At 40.7% G+C, this 17,541-nt stretch overlaps 1 protein-coding gene across 1 annotated transcript in view; it reads left to right on the top strand.

The window, feature by feature from the left end:
- The window catches only part of FAM135B (family with sequence similarity 135 member B), a 173,861-nt gene that overhangs the window by 56,460 nt on the left and 99,860 nt on the right, over window positions 1-17,541 (top strand). Inside the window, exon 2 of the mRNA XM_087931751.1 lies at window positions 8,621-8,716. Coding sequence (XP_087787877.1) covers window positions 8,640-8,716 — 77 coding nt within the window. The 5' untranslated portion in view covers window positions 8,621-8,639. The remainder of the gene's footprint in view (window positions 1-8,620; window positions 8,717-17,541) is intronic.

Below are 17,541 nucleotides of genomic sequence, written 5' to 3'. Positions count from 1 at the left end.
GAATACTGTATCCAGTTTTGGTCACCACAAAAAAAAAGATATTGAGACTTTGGAAAAAGGGGAGCAACTAAGATGATTAAAGACTTAGAGACTAAAATATATAAAGAATGGTTGTAGGAATTGGGTATAGCCAATCTAGAGAAAAGAAGAACTAGGAGGGAATGAAAGCAGTATTCTGGTATTTGAGAGGCTGTCAGAAAGAAAGGGGGCGGGGGATCAACTTATTTTCCAAAGCACCAGAAGTCAAGAAACAATGGTTGGAAACTAATTAAGGAGAGAAGCTCTGTTCTGATTGATGTTAATGACTTAATGATCTTTCTGGCTATGAAAGCTGCAGAGTTCCTTTTTTGTTCTTTATGTTCCGTGCAGTAAACCGAATAAGGCTCCAACTGAAAGTGACCAATTCCAGTCCATTTCAATCCACTAACGAGGTCAAAGTGTATGAAATGCCCTTGTCATATTTCACGGTGTTGATCCATGTTTCTACTTGTTCCATGTTCCCACTGTAATTCTGTCTTTGCAATTTCAGATTTTCGGTTCTGGTGCAACAATATCAGCTATTACACATCCCAAAGTCTTTAATCTTGTTTTAATTATTAACACCACTCATACCCCCAAAGATCCTCAGCTCTTCCTCGGTAGCATTTTGAGAGCCAATCCAAACTGGGAGAGCTCATCATAAGGCCACTATATAAGACTTCACTTTATATTATCTATCCAGATGGAGGTTTTGTTCCCCCCTAATGGCTTTACATTGCCTTTCCCCACACAGTACAAAATGATGCTCTTGTCATCGTTGTAATCTGCCTCCAGCAGTTTCCTATACTGCTAATGCCTGATATAGGTCCCTGCTTGATTCGGCTGGACAGCTGGGATGGGTTTCATGCAATTCTACTGGAATTACATACTCTTGGCGTAGTCAAACAGACAAACTTGCCCTGAGGTACCAAGTAGGACTTGAAAAGAAATGGCTAGAAGGCTAGATAGATAGATAGAGACTGCAACTATAGAGATAGTTATAGCTATAGAGATAGAAAAATAGATAGAGATAGCTAGATAGCTATAGAGATAGAAGATAGATAGATAGATAGATAGATAGATAGATAGATAGATAGATAGATAGATAGATAGATAGATAGATAGATAGAGACAGATACTGGTATAGATAGATAGACAGACAGATTAGATTATAGATGATAAAGGGAAGAAGGTAGGTAGGTAGGTAGGTAGATAGATAGATAGATAGATAGATAGATAGATAGATAGATAGATAGATAGATAGATAGATAGAGAGATGGAGATAGCTATATAGCTAGACAGCTAGACAGGCAGGCAGACAGCTAGCTACTATATATCTTGCCTTAACTTTCTCATCATAGTATTGTAGGAATAATATTCTCGGTATACTTAATGGAAGCACATCCTTGTCATAGTAGTTGGGATCTATCCAGCTCAGGTGATTTCATTTTCTCTTGGTCCAAGCGCTGTCATCATTTCTCTCTCTTTCTTCCCCCAAACAGATGGCACAGTTGATGAAATGCCAACAAGGGTTTTGTGGCCTGCTGTAAACAGGCAGACAAAACTGCAGAATTGAAGAAAGGAAGGGGGTATTAACAGTGTGGAACCATTGTCCCCCCCCACCTCTGCTGTAGATAACTATTAGTCACATTACTTGTCCTCCTCCTCCTCCTCCTCCTCCTCCTCCTCCTCCTCCTCCCTTTTCCTTCTTTTCCTCCTCCTCCTCCTTTTGGAACATTGAGTTCTTATCTTTCTTGAAATAATTTTGAACATTCCAGGTATTTTACAAATGTGAAGATTTTCAGGTGACACTTAGGTGCATGCTTTACCATTTATTCATGGCTTGCTGGTTATTTTTTAAGACATTGACAACAGCATATGAATCTTGCACAGCTTATGTCCAAGTACAGATAGATAGCACTGCCTGTTTGTGTATTTGTAATCTTCATGTTCTTTCCTGTGGGCATCAAGTTTTCGTGGCACCTTACATCTGAGTCATCTGAACAATCACAATGTTTTTACCAACAGAAAATAAAAATATTTTTTTTTCTTTCTGAAAAGAGTGGATAAAACCTTTAGCAATAAAAGACAATTTCTGTCATATAAGGACAGTATTATTATGGGTAGCTGTACAATCAGTCAGATATTGAGACTAGATTTGGCATTTTTATCCACCTATCAAGTCCTTCCTAGGGACCCAGGATAGACAATTGGTGTATGATGGCTTTAAATATATTGTTGCACTTTTCCAATATCATCTTGTCAATTGAGAGCTGATCTTTGTTCCTCTGCTATTTAATTTTCTTAGCTACCCAACTGCAGTAGACTCAGTATTCTGCTATGGGAAATATAGAACAGAATGGAATAGAATGGAATGGGATAGGATAGGATAGGATAGGATAGGATAGGACAGGACAGGACAGAATAGAATAGAATAGTTTTGGTCAAGTGTGATTAGACACACAAGGAATTAGTCTCCTTTGTACTAAATTTAGATATATTGGTTGGCCTTGGAACTGTCATGTAAATTAGAGTTTTCTTGGATAAATTAAAGGGGGAAATGGCTTTCTAAGTATAGCTATTTAAATGTCTCTTCAAAAAGAAAAAAAATGGGTCAGAAAAAAAATGTCCATTTTGCAACTGGATTTCAGCTGTGCAATCTTGGGGAGCTCTGGGAACTGCAGATTGGTATCTGAGTAGGGCCATGTTAGATAACTTTCACCTAAATTTAATAGCTTGACTGTTTAGGGTTCCTAAGCAAGCTGTTGGGGACACCATGGGGGGGGGGGGGGGGGGGGGGGGGGGGGGGGGGAGGGGGAGGGAGCATATTAACCGGTTTTTTAAAATGCATTTCTTTTATAAATGCCGACTTTTCATTCCATTGAGAATCAAATATAGCAATGCTTACGCGGAAAAAAACTTAATGGATGAAAAGGGGGGGGGGGTTACAAAAAAAATTTCATAATAAGATTAAAGGCCTGGAGACTAAAACATATGAAGAACAGCTGCAGGATTTGGGTTTGGCTCATCTAGAGAAAAGAAGGAGTAAAGAGAAACGATATCAGTATTCCAGTATTTGAGAGGCTGCCATGAAGAGGTGGAGTCAACTTATTTTCCAAAGCACCAGAGGGCAGGACAAGAAACAATGGATGGGAATTAATCAAGGAGAGAAGCAACCTGGGATTAAGGAGAAACACCCTAACAGTGAGGACAATTAACCAGTGAAATAGCTTCCTTCCAGAAGACGTGCATGCTCCATCACTGGGGACCTTTAAGAAAAGATTGAACAGTCACTTGTCTGAAGTGATATAGGGTCTCCTGCTTAAGCAGGGAGTTGGACTAGAAGACCTTCAAAGTCCCTTCCAGGTCTATTCTGATTCTGATTCAGGTTAATGAGGGGAAAAAGCATATCCTGCACTGACCATGTATATTTCACTGTGGTGCCTTTCCCATTTCTTGCTCTGGGACCTTCTAGCTACAATATAAGCCTCACATGATACTCAGTCAGAAGTGGGTTCCAATTCTATGGAGGACAATGTGATCTGAGATCTAAATCCATCTTGTTCCATAGCCTTTGGATCAATTGTCCCTCAAGCAGGCAATTAAAACTGTGGAGCAACCATTAAACAATAAAAATACAAAAACAAAGAGCCAGTTTGTTCTATATTTTAAGGCACCGGGCTGGAAACCAGGAGACTGTGAGTTTTAGTCACACCTTCACCAAAACAGAAAAACAGAGTTTGAAGGGATCTTGGAGGTCCCTGCTGAAGCAAGGGGCCTTATGTATGAGAATTAACTGGGTTATTTTGTCACAATGGAGATGGTGAATTCTAGTCCTGCAATAGACACAAAAGCCAGCTGGGTGACTTTGGTCCAGTTTCTTCCTTTCAGTCCAAGTCACCTTACAGTGTTGTTATTGTGGGGAAAATAGGAGGAAGAATATTAGATGTGTTCAGAGGTATTTCTCAATTTCGATTTTAATTTTGATTTTGGGTTCAGAGGTATTTCTCTAGAAAAGTATTCCACTCCTCCACTCACAATAGAATTCCCTATGCCTCCTCGAAATTTTGGGCCTGGACAATCTGGAACTGTGCCGCCTACGGTCCGATCTAAGCATAGTACACAAAATTGTCTGCTACAACATCTTGCCTGTCAGCAACTTCTTCAGCTTCAACCACAATAACACACAGGCAAACAATCGATACAACCTCAAGATAAACCTCTCCAAACTCGATTGCAGAAAATACGACTTTTCTGCAACAAAATGGTCAACACCTGAAATGACCTACCCGACTCAGTTGTTACAGCCTCAACCCCTCACAGCTTCAACCTCAAACTGTCTACTGTGGATCTCACCTCATTCCTAAGAGGTCCTTAAAGGGGGCGTGCATAAGCGCACCAGCGTACCTACCATCCCTGCTTACTGTCCCCATTTATCTGTATTTACTTCCTTTGTTCATGTTTATGTTCATATCTACATTTGTTACTTTGTACATGTTTGACAAACAAATAAATAAAAATAAATAAATATGTTCTCTGCCACTTGGCTCTTGCTCAAGCAAAGGGACTAAACATGAAAGCTGGCTGGGTGACTTGGGTCAATCACCAGGAGATGGTGAATTCTAGTCCAGCCTTAGGCACAAAAGTCAGTTAGGCGACTTTGGGCTCGTCACACCCTTTCAGCCCAACTTTCCTCACAGGGTTGTTGTGGTGGGGGAAATAGGAGGAGAAAGGAATATTGGATATGTTCTCCACCTTAACATGTTTATAAAAAATAATAAAGGTGGAATATAAACAAGCAAAGGGATGCGGTGGCTCAGTGGCTGAGAAACTGAGCTTGTCAATGAGAAAGGTCAGCAGTTTGGTAGTTTGAATCCCTAGCACTGTGTAACAGAGTGAGCTCCCGTTCCTTGTCCCAGCTTCTGTCAACCTAGCAGTTTGAAAGCATGTAAAACTGCAAGTAGAAAAATAGGGACCACTTTGGTGGGAAGGTAACAGCATTCCATGTGCCTTCACCATTTAGTCATGCCAGCCACATGACCATGGAGACGTCTTCGGACAGCGCTGGCTCTTTGGATTTGTAATGGAGTTGAGCACTGCCCCCTAGAGCCAGAAACAACTAGTACACATGTGCGAGGAGAACCTTTCCCTTTACCTATGAACAAGCAAACAAACAGAAGCTACCTTCTTTAAACTTTTCCCTGGTGTTGGAGTCTAGCATTATTCTGTTTTGGAAAGGAATTTTCATTCTTAATTTCTTCATAGCTCTCACTTTGAGCATTTTTTCAAGGACAAAGGATGGGCATATTGAAGGATGACATTATTGAGGGTGAAGGTTCGTTCTCCGAGATTGTGGGTTGGTTTCTGAATGTTTCATTACCAGGCTAGGTAACACCTTCAGCAGAGTTTAGGGGATGTCAGTGTCAGTGTTCTTCTGTTTATAAGGGTTTCAGGTGTGGGTGTTTCAAGTGAGGGTCCTGTGAAAGGTCCTGTGATAGGGAGGTTACATCAGGTCAAGGTCATTAGGAGGTAATGCTGGTGGGAGGGCTTATGTGGGTTGATTGAGAGCCAGTGCTATCTCTGATTGGCTGTGTGGTTGATTTGGATTCTGATAGTTACCTAGGCTGGACATAAGTCAATGTGTCTGTTGATGGAATTGCTTGTGGAGTGCCAGGCTTCAATGAACGCATGAGTGTGGCAGGGGGTAGTGTGACCAATGAATCTTATATTGATCTAAACAAACTGGTTGTCAGGGCTCCGACAGTTACCCCCATTTAAATCATGAGTCTCTAGTTGAACTTCCAGAAAACTTAAAGATTTATTAGGAGTAAACATGCCGGTGCTGCCTGGGTGTAGCCGACTCTAAGATACATCATTCATTGTCATCCTTGACCCTGGTTTTCCTCCACCCTCCGGGTGTACCGTAATTCATATTATCCAATGGGACACACCCATAGCCAAGAGTCATCAGTCATACTCTCCAGTTAGAATTTTGCACAACAGAAATTTCAGTCACCTAGAAACTATCTTTGAAAACATTTATGGAATGTGAGCTGCCCTCTGCTCCCCCCTCCCTTTCTGTTGGCAACTCTAAAAAGACCATAGAAATATTTTCTAAGTTGACACTGATGCTTTTGGGGATCAGTGTGTGTAGAGAAGAACACTGACACTGACATCCCCTAAATATCACTGAAGATGTTACTTAGACTGATAATGAAACATTTGGAAACCAACCCACAAGCTTGGAGAATGAACCTTCACTCTCATCCCAAGCTACAAATATTCACCACTATTGAAAAGATGCAGTGGTGGGATTCAAATAATTTAACAACCGGTTAGCCCAGGGTCAGGTTGGATGTCATGGAAGGCGTGGCCCATCCCCGTCCTCCAGCTCTGAGGGATGAGCCTCCTGCGATGGCCAACCTGACCCTTGGTGAACTGGTTGTTAACTTACAACCCTCCCACCCGCTACTATCAAAGTGGATCCTGGGTGCTGCACTGCAATGGAGAAATGGGAAATGGAGCATCCGGCACAAGGGAAGGAGGAGGAGCAGGGAGAAGAAAGATGGAAAGTATCCTTCTTCCCTCATGTCGGCCACTCCGTTACCCATTTTTCCATTGCAGTACATCGCCCAGGATCCACTTTGATAGCAGGGGGGTGGATAATTTAACAACCGGTTTCCTTGAACTGAATCCCACCATTACAAAGATGATTTGTTTATTGCTTATGCAAACTCCCGTCTGTAGATTGCTCTGAAAAAGCTGGTTATTGCTATTATTATTGGTATCGTCGTTGCTCTTATTACTGCTGTTGTTATTCTTATTATTTCACTTCAAGTTTTTCTCCATCCCACCCTGGATACCTTGTTATAAATGAACACAGCTTATGAGTCATCATTGCCCTTTTATTTCAGCATCAGCTCATTTTAGTCTTAAATCTGACTTCATTGATTTCAGAACTACCAGCGCACAGTATGAGAAAGAGAGAATAATTTCTCCAGGATAGTATTTCATAAGCATAATAGAGAATGCGGTTGATTTTTTTTTTTCAACTCCATTCTTATTTCTCAGTAAGACCCCAACCTTCTCAAAAAACACTGAAAACAATGCAGTATATGCCTCAAATGATTTGAAGGCTATGCCTGTCTTATGGAAACAGATATCTAATTCCCCCTTCTTCTGTCAGCCATTATTTCAATCACTGATGTTTTGTTTTGCTTCATTGTTGTTCTTTCTTTTCTTTTTTTTCCCTTTTGGGGTGATGAATGGTTTGAATGAAACAGATCATTACAGCTGAAATTGTGGAGGATGTTTTTAATTTGCTCCAGAGTTACACTGCAATTCTGGAATAAAAGTGCCTTGTAGTCAGATTACTGAGAACGTATGCCGTGTTTGCTGTGTAGTAGATTTATGAATAGGGGGTGCGATGGCTCATTGGTTAAAGACCCTGAGCTTGTCAGCTGGAAAGGTGATAAGAACTCCACAATGGGGTGAACTCCTGTCCTTGCCCCAGCTTCTGCCCACCTAGCAATTTGAAAGCATGCAAATGTGAATAGATAAATAGGTACCACTTCAGTGGGAAGATAACAGCATTCCATGCCCCTCGTTGTGTAGTCATGCTGGCCACATGACCACAGAAGTTTTTTTGGGACAATGCTGGTTCCCTCAGCTAAGAAACAGAGATGAGCACTGCCCCCTAGAGTCAGACATGACTGGACAGGAGAAACCTTTACTAAATTAACCTAGTTTATTTTTGTGAATATAAGTGACACAGTGGGTTTTATATTTCTACTTCTCTTTCTCTATGGAGATGTGGTGAGTTTGCTAGATTTAGTTCAGGTTTTTCTGCCATTCCTTGGTATCTAGACTTAGAAATAGCTGAACTTGTAAGTTGAAGTCATGGCAAACTCTTATATCTGATCCTGGATGAATAGACCACCTCTGGCCAATCCAAAGAAAGCAGAAAAACTGGAGCAACCATACATTACTGGCATTTTATCTCCAATTCATCAACTCATTTCAAAGTGGGTGAATCAGTCACCTACACAGACAGGAATCAGTCACTAAATAGATAGAAATTTTAAGTGTTCGCATTTGCTAAAGGAATTTTTCTTCTCCATTCACCCAAAAGGTACAAATAGCAATTCATATTGCATCCAAATAATCTAATTGTATCTGCTGGGTCCAGTCCAACATTGCTCCAATGTTAGAGTAGGGAATAAAGATACTCCTTATCTTACTTTTAAATTCTGATGTTGACCTCAGAGTCCAAGCAGGAAACATATGTTGGGCTTGGAGAAGCATGATCTGATAGATGATAGATAGATAGATAGATAGATAGATAGATAGATAGTCCCTAGGCCTATTGGCAAAACTATGTCTTCAGGACCTTTCAAAAGAGTATCAAAGTGTGCACCAATCTTATTTCTGCAGGGGTGATATTTCTTAGAGGGGGCCCACCACAGAAAATGCTTATTAAACTATTATTTAGTATAATCTGATATTTAATAACCAGCTCCTTATAGATTTTCAGGGAAGTCCATCTTGCAAACCTATCATATTCCCATTTATCGATATTATATCTTTACTATTTATTTTTCAGGTGATGACCTACAAACATCATGTCGGAGGTCCAGGGAACTGTCAACTTTTCTGTGGAGCTGCACAAATTCCACAATGTTGATCTCTTCCAAAGAGGGTGAGTCAGTTTCTCCTTGCAAAGGAGAAATGAATGAAAAATGCAGAAAGCCTTTCCAAAAAAAATAAAAAAAATAAAAATCAAACCTATAGATACAGCATCATGGGCTTTGAAATGGTAGACATAATAAGGGGATCAGAAACTAGTCCCTTATTAAGTTTCATGCGCTGTATATGTGGGGAAAGGGGCAGAATTTTGTGCCTAGCATTTTGAAGCAATTTTGGACCAGTGGAAGAATTTGGAAGAAGAAGATAGGGTATAAACCTAATAGCTAAACAAACAAAAATAACTCAGTGGCTAAGACACCGAGCCTGTCGATCAGAAAGACAGCAGTTTGGCGGTTCAGATCTCTAGTACCATGTAATGGAGTGAGCTCCTGTTTCTTGTCCCAGCTTCTGCCAACCTAGCAGTTTGAAAGCATGTAAAAATGCAAGTAGAAAAATAGGGACCACTTTGGTAAGAAGGTAACAGTGTTCCGTGTCCCTTCGGCATTTAGCCATACCAGCCACATGACCATGGAGACATCTTCAGACAAGCGCTGTCTCTTTGGCTTTGTGTCAGAGATGAGCACCGTCCCCTAGAGCCAAAACCAACTAGCATGTATGTGCGAGGGGAACTTTTACCTTTATCTTAATGACTAAGTATTAAACTCAAAACTATGATTTTCCCAATAGTAATGTATGACTGTGAGAATTGGACCATAAGGAAGGCTGAATGCCAAAGAATTGATGGTTTTGAATTGTGGTGCTGAAGGAGACCCTTGAGATTTTCTTGGACTGCAAGGTGATCAAATCTGTCTATCCTAAAGGAAATCAGTCCTTCCTTGGAAGGACATATGCTGAAACTCAAATCCTTTGGACACCTAATAAGAAGAGATGATTTAATGGAAAAGACCCTCATGTTGGGAAAGATGGAAGGCAAAAAAGAGAAGGTAAAGGCAGAGGATGAGATCACTGGTGGGATTCAAAAAAAATTACTACCAGTTCTTTGGGCGTGTCTTGGTGGATGTGGCATGGCTTGATGGACATGTCTTGGCGGATGTGACAGGAGAAGGATACTGTAAATTCCCCATTCCCTCCCCACTCCAGGGGGAAGGTTACTTGAAAAATCCCATTCCCTCCCCACCCCACTAACCTGCTTTTCAGCTCCGTTCTCCTATGCAGGGCAACCAAAGAGGACCCAGCTAATCAACTGGGACTCGGGAGGCAGAGAATAGGTGGGGGCGTGGTCAGTCAGAGGTGGTATTTGCCGGTTCTCTGAACTACTTAAAATTTCTGCTATTGGTTCTCCAGAACTGGTCAGAACCTGCTGAATACCACCTCTGGGTAAGATGGTTAAATGGTGTCATTAACACAATGAATATGAGTTTGAGCAAACTCCAGAGAATAGTGAAGAAGAGGAAGGGTTTGGAGTTCCATTCCAGTGAAATTCCCAAACATTTTAAACATGAGACTAATAATGCTTAGTGAATCTTGGTGCTTGAGGGAATGAGATGAAGTATAAGCCTGGATGATAAGGTTTTGCTATAATTCTACAGTCCAAGGAACCCAAGTCTATAATTAAAGTTCAGAATATTCAGCCTTGTATAAATCTAACCAGAAATAACCCTGTCTGAATTTAGTAAACTTATTCCTAATATAGAGCAAAGACATAAATCAAGGAGTCTACTAGATTGTATCAAATAATAAATATCAAAAGCATAGTACAACTTTCGATGCTATTTAGAGGATGTTTGGGAATAAATCAATAAATAATTTGTATATTCCATCAGCAGAGTGAAACTGTGGAAAAAGTTGAGTGGGGAGCAAGCAAATGAAAATTTATTGTCTCTTTTAAACAGAAAGTATGAAACTATTTATAGAGTTTTGAAGGACAAGCATATATAACATACTGGGAATAAAAACAAATGTGATGATTCTTCACATCTAAATCCACTCCATCAAATCTCATTTTATAACTTCGGAGAGGTTTTTCAAATCACTTTAAAAGCTTCTATCAATCTTTACTGAGATAAAAAAATAAAGTTACCCATATCTGCCTGAGTTCAATTAATCATTATTTTATCTGCTCAGTTTATATAAAAATACCTTTCTATTCTCCCCTGTTCTAAGGTCATTTAGTATTTTAGTATATTAGGAATTTGATAGAATTTGTTGACAAATTGTTAACTACTAAACTGAAATAAATATTAAGATTTTGACATATTTCTAGAAATAAATGCATAGATTCTCAAACTCTGCAGAATAAACATTGGATCTGAATTTATAAATAGTTTGGTTGAATTGAATCTATTCTGAAATAATGAAATGAGAACCCAGAGAATACATACAAAATATTTCTATATAATGGAGAACCTCTCCTTTTTGTGGGTGGGAATGAATCCCTGTTTGTAAGAACTGAGTAATTGAACACCAAATTTTAATTTTAGGGAATAGGCTATTAATAGTTTGTTAGCTTTAATTGGTACAAATAGACAAAGAGTCTAACCCTTTTCATGTAATTTCCATTTAAATCCCCTTTGAAATCAGTCTGAAATAATCCTCAACTTACAACTACAATTGGGATCAAAATTTTCATTGCTAAGCAAGGCGGTTTTTAAGTGAGTCACACTTGATTTTTCCACCTTGATGTCAGGGGTTGTTAAATAAATCACAGTAGTTGTTAAGTCAATTATATGGTTTGTGATGACCCAGGGTGGGATAGAAAATAAACAAAGTCACAAAAACAGGTGAAGCCCCTTTTATTCCTTCAACATGGCTTCAATGCTCCAAATATCCTTGACTGGAGACAAAAAACTCCCCCACAAACAGTTACGGAAAGGAGGAAATGCCATTTAAACTAAAAATGCCTATAAATTATAAATAGCAAAAACAATACAAACCACACTGAAGCAATTAAGGGAATCAGGCAAGATAAGGGCTTGAAGACATTGGGAAGGACGCCAAACTCAGATAGTAATGAACAGATTAGAGATATTTTCACGCTTTGTTCCCAGCACTGTCCCATATGCATGTCCATCCTTTTAAACAGTTTTCACAGCTGCAGCCCATGAAGAGGATCAAGGCCCTTTCATCCTCCCATAGACCATGCCATTCACATCTCTCTCTTATCCTCTCCTCCCTGCGTGCCCTGGGATGGAGAGGGGTTGGGCCTGGGTTTTCCTCTGACTTCCCAGCCTGCCTCTGCCCTTCCCCAACTTCCTCCACAACCTCCAGAGCCACACTTTCACTCCCTGTCAGCTGTTCGACCACTTCCTTGGAGTTAGACTCCAACTGACATGGTTGTAAAACAAATCTGTCTTTCCTCCTTTGAACTTTGCTTGTTGAAAACTAGTTGGGGACAGTCACAAATGGAAGGTCACATGACCCCACGATGCTGCTATGTTTTAAGTACACGCCAGTTGACTAGTGCCCAAATTTTGTTCATATGTGTTATGCTCCTGTTGGAGCCTGAATCTGTAGAGGAGGATGAGCCAGAGCTGAAGCCAATGGAGATAGAGAAGGTGACTTCATTGGCTTCGGAGGAATGTGGAGAGGAGCAGGCTGAGGCAGCCCAGGGCCCCTCAGGATTGGGATGGCTTGTAAGCAGGGAGCAACAGGGTCAGGATGACCAAGAGAGGGCAAGCAGTGGCCATGAGGAGCAACAGGTAATGAGCAAGGATCGCTCCCTCCTGATCCCTGAGCATGGAGAGAGGAGAGAAGATAGGAACAGCACAGGCTGACCCAAAAACTCAGGAGGAGAGCGCCCTGCTCCTCTTCACAAGGCACACCTGGGGACTGAGATTTAAGGAGACACTGTGGGGAGGGGCCTTTGTTGGGAACAAATGCTGAATTTGTAGAGGTTCGTGTGCCATTGAAGACACAGGAATTTGCAGGACTGCTTGCTTCTTCCTTGCTTCATGGATTCATTATTTGTTCCTTGCTTCATGGACTCATTTCCCTGTTTGTTTTGCTGGATTGCAGGCAGCCAGAGACCGCCGTGTGTGTGCATGCGTGCGCACATGCATGTGAGCATGTGCCTGTGTGCACTTTGCTCTGGAACTTGGCAAGAAGGTGGGAGTGTTTGGGAAAATTTGGAGCATTAAAGGGGAGTTTGAACTCTCAGCTGTCTGTGTGGCCTTCGTGCCTTGTCCTGGGTCATCACAATATGACTCTGGAGATGTTGTGACAGTTGCAAGTACTATAAGTCATACAACACATGCAACAGAATCTCCTGAATTAAGTGTCTGTGGAGCTTCTCAGCCATCCAAATCATGTTTCTCCCAAAGGAGCTTTCTTAAAAGGCAACCAGACTTTTTTTTTTTTCGTTGAAGATGCTTCGCTTCTCATCCAAGAAGCCTCTTCATTTCTGCTTGAATAGTGGGCAGTGGGAGGATTTATATTTCTTGCAGTCATCTTGTTCTTAGCAAGTTTGAAAGAAGGGTCAAAGATGCCATCTACATTAAGATTGAAAAGCCCTCTATCAACAAAGGGTGGCAGTAGATACAGATTAACAGGGTTGGAAGGGACCTTGTAGGTCACCTAACCCAACCCTCCGCCCAAGCAGCAGATTCTACACCATTTCTGACAGATGGCAGTTCAGTCTCTTCTTGAAAGCTTTTAGGGATGAAGCTCCAACAACTTCTGAAGGCAACTTCTGTTCCATTGGTTGATTGCTTTCACTGTCAGAAAATTTCTCCTTATTTCCAGGTTGAACCTCTCCTTGTTGAATTTCCATCCATTATTCCTTGTCTGGCCTTTGGGTGCTTTAGAAAATAGGTTGACCCCTTCCTCTCTGTGGCAGACCCTCAAATATTGGAACACAGCTATCCTGTCTCCCCTGGTCCTTCTCTTCACTAGACTAGCCCTACCCAATTCCTTCAACCATTCATTGTATGTTTTAGCCCCCAGTCCTCTAATCATCTTGGTTGCTCTTCTCTGCACTCTTTCTAGAGTCTCAACATCTTTTTTATAGTGTGGTGACCAAAACTGGATAGTGGAATATAACACCACCTATCTTCAGAGCTGAAAAAGCTTCTTGGATGAATAGCAAAATGTCTTCAAAGAAAAAACAAAAAGTCCAGTTGTCTCTTGAAAAAGCACCTTTGGGACAGCCATGACCAGGACAACTGAGAATATCCATAGGCACCTATGTCCTGTCTACAACACAGTCCTTTGAGCAGTTCCAAGAAGATTCCACACCCATCTGCACTATTCAGTCATGCTGAGGGCCCAGATAAACCACCAAGTGTCCTCAACGATTCTCAGAGAGAATGCTAACAACCAGATGACTGCAAGGAATATAAATCCTTCCATACTCTGCCATTCAGTCTGAAGTGAAGAAGCTTCTTGGATCAGAAGCGAAACGTCTTTAAGGAAAAACAAAGTGCAGTTGCATTTTGAAAAAGCACCTGTAGGAATCCTGTACTAAGTTTTAGCTTAGCAATATCAGATTTTCAATTGTTCTTCACCCTGACATTTCAATATGAATCAGAGGGGTGCAACGTGGTTGAAAAATTCTAGCAATTCTGATGAAGCAGAAGAATTTAAAATAAATCTGAGTAAAATATTCAGTCCAATGGGTCTTTTTCACAAATGAGTTTTTGGTTTGCTTTCTTTTGGAGATCTTTTTTTCCCCTGCAATGTAAACGCTCCACTGTTTTGACTCAAAACTCTGGCACTTTAATTACTGAAAGTGTTCACCACCTAGGCAGTAGGTGATTAAATGCAAGTCAATTCTATCATTGGTTTATATTCATTTTTCAAGGTTTTGTTTTTAAAGATCCATCCATTAAACTGTGGGCAAGGTACATGCTGTTATTTCTTGGCAGTATAATTGCCTCTTTCTCATCCCTGTAGGAAAAACTTCCAAAAATGAATAGCTTGCTGTAAGATTAAATAATCATTTGGCTGGGCATCAGCAATTTTTGATGATGCCCTCAAACAAGCAAAAAGTTGGTTTTTGAATAGAACTAAAACGGAGTCATTGAAGGAGATATTTGCTCCCAGACAATAAAAACTACAAGGATGACTCTAGGGCAGGAAATACACACTCTTGGAACAGCAGTGTCTGAGCATAGATGTTTGGCTTGTCAGCAAAAGAGTTCCATGCATTCTTTTAATATTCATATTTCATTCTTCCAGAGAAGTCACTGGAAATGACCAATAGAAGAAAATATGTGAAGCCCAGCGTTGAACTGTGGGGTTCTTGATGCTCTCTGAGCTGGAGTCTTTTCTTGTAGTCTATGATGTTGTTGATGATATTACTGTTGGAAGAAATATCAATCTGGTTCAATTCCAAGTGGGCAGAAAGACACTGCAAACATGGAGGCTGATTGGAAAGATGGTTTAATGGTGAAGCGGAACCACCAAGCATGTGTGATTCTGGGTAGCAGCTGACCACATGGAGTGGAGAGTGAGCGTTATTTATACTCTCTCTTGGGCCTTGCCCTTCAGCTTCCTGTTCCTGTGGCAAGAGCATATATTCTATTGGCTGTAGTCAGACTCCCATGGGGCCATGTGAAGTCATGTTTGTCTGAATCAAGTTTGGCTGAACCTTGAGCTGATGCAATGTCCCTCAGGTGATTTTGTATAGAATGGAATGGAATGGAATGGAATGGAATGGAATGGAATAGAATAGAATAGAATAGAATAGAATAGAATAGAATAGAATAGAATAGAATAGAATAGAATAGAATAGAATAGCTTTATTGGCCAAGTGGGATTGGACACACAAGGAATTTGTCTTGGTGTAAATACTTTCAGTATACATAAAATAAAAGATACATTCATTATGATTCAAGAATCGTAATGTACAGCACTTAATAATAGTCATAGGATACAATCAGCAATCAAATCATACTAGGAAACAGTCAATATAAATTGTAAGGATACAAGAGACAAAGTTACAGTCCTACAATCACAAGTGGGAGGGGATGGGTGATAAGGAGTGATGAGAAGATTAACAGTAATAGTAGTGCAGACTTTGTAATAGTTGAACAGTGTTGAAGGAATTATTTGTTTAGCAGAGTGATGGCTTTCAGGAAAAAACTGTTCTTGTGTCTAGTTGTTCTGGTGTGCAGTGTCCTATAGAGTCGTTTTGAGGGAAGGAGTTGAAACAGTTTATGTCCAGGATGTGAGGGTTCTGTAGATATTTTCACAGCCCTCTTTTTGACTCGTGCAGTATACAGGTCCTCGATTGAAGGCAATTGGGTAACAATTGTTTTTTCTGCAGTCCTAATTATCCTCTGAAGTCTGTGTCTGTTCTGTTGGGTTGCAGAACCAAACCAGACAGTTATAGAGGTGCAGATGATAGATTCAATAATTCCTCTGTAGAACTGGATCAGCAGCTCCTTGGGCAGTTTGAGATTCCTTAGTTGGCGCAGAAAGAACATTCTTTGTTGTGCTTTTTGATGACATTTTTGATGTTAGGTATCCATTTTAGGTCATGTGATATAGTAGAACCTAGAAATTTGAAGGTCTCTACTGTTGATAGTGTGTTGTCTAGTATTGTAAAAGGCGGTAGTATGGGAGGGTTTCTTCTAAAGTCTATCACCGTTTCTACAGTTTTGAGTGTGTTCAGTTCCAGATTGTTCCAGTTGCACCACGAGGCAAGTTGTATGCAGTGAGCCTTGCTGCTACATAATTCTATTCTGTCCTGGAGGGTCATGTCTTTATCCCATCACCCAGGAGATGAAGGTCTTTTGTTTTGTAGATAGGCTGGCCCAGTCCTTCTTAATGGGCACCAGATATCCGCCTGGGGCTGAAGCTCTGAGTTTCTGTCTCCCTGAAGATTTCTATTTCTCCTTTAAGGGGAAATATAATATCCTGCCTTTTTTAGTATTTCCTAAAACATTTCATTCTTCTAGGAGAGGGATGGGTGCTAACTGCCTGTATTACCTAGCTGAATGATGAAATTTCTGTAAGAAAGCAACCAAGCTCAGAGAGCATCAAGGACCTCAATGGAAATTGCATGGCATGGCATTGACAAATCTTATTTCACTCTTCGATAAAGTGAAAAGAAGGACCAGGGATTCCAGTGAGAAGAAGGACTAGAGATGAGAGCAATGTTCCAGCATTTGAGGGGCTGCTACAAAGAAGAAGGGGGTCAAGTTATTTTCCCTAGCACCTGAAGGCAAGGCAAAAAAAAAAAAAAACCAAGGGAAGGGATGGAAACTAATCAAGGAGAAGAGCAATCTGGAGACACCTCCTAAATATGAGAACAATCAACCAGTGGAACAGCTTACCTTCAGAGGTTGTGGGTGCTCCATTACTGGAGGCTTTTAAGAAGAGACTAGATAACTGCTTGTCAGAAATAGTAGAGGGGCTTCTGCTTCAGCAGGGGGTTGTACTAGAAGACATACAAGAACTTTTCCAACTCTTGTTATTCTTTTATTCAGAAGATACTCCCAATATGGAATAAAGACATGTCACTTTATTCCTCTTATCCTACAAATAGGTTCCCTTTTATAATAAAACTAGCTCTATACCCGTGTTTTGCTATGAAACTATGTGAGCGGGCTTAGTTTTGAACAAGGAAATAGGGGGGAAATTGTCCTTCTGCCTACCAGCCATCCATCAGTATTCATCTGGCTAGTATCCTGTCAGTGTGCGAGAAAGTTGAGGGCTGTTTGGAAACTGAAACATGGAAAGCAAAACAGCATTGGCTGTGTGAGGAAGAGGAAGGCAGCAAGGAGCCTGGGTATGGCTTAGCTTAACTGTTCTGTACTACAGCTGCTTGGTGCTGTGAAACTAAAACTGAAACTCCTCTCCTCTGCTTGTGTTTTGCTCTTGGAACAGATTTCTTTTCAGCTGGGGAAGGGGAGTAGAACTCCTTAGCATCAGAGC

The sequence above is a fragment of the Pseudonaja textilis genome, chromosome 3 (assembly GCF_049901715.1).
Source record: "Pseudonaja textilis isolate UNSWEBS1 chromosome 3, rPseTex1.2, whole genome shotgun sequence".
NCBI lineage: Eukaryota > Metazoa > Chordata > Lepidosauria > Squamata > Elapidae > Pseudonaja > Pseudonaja textilis.
The sequence above is the reverse complement of the archived record's forward strand: the minus strand, read 5'-3'. Positions and strand labels throughout refer to the sequence as shown.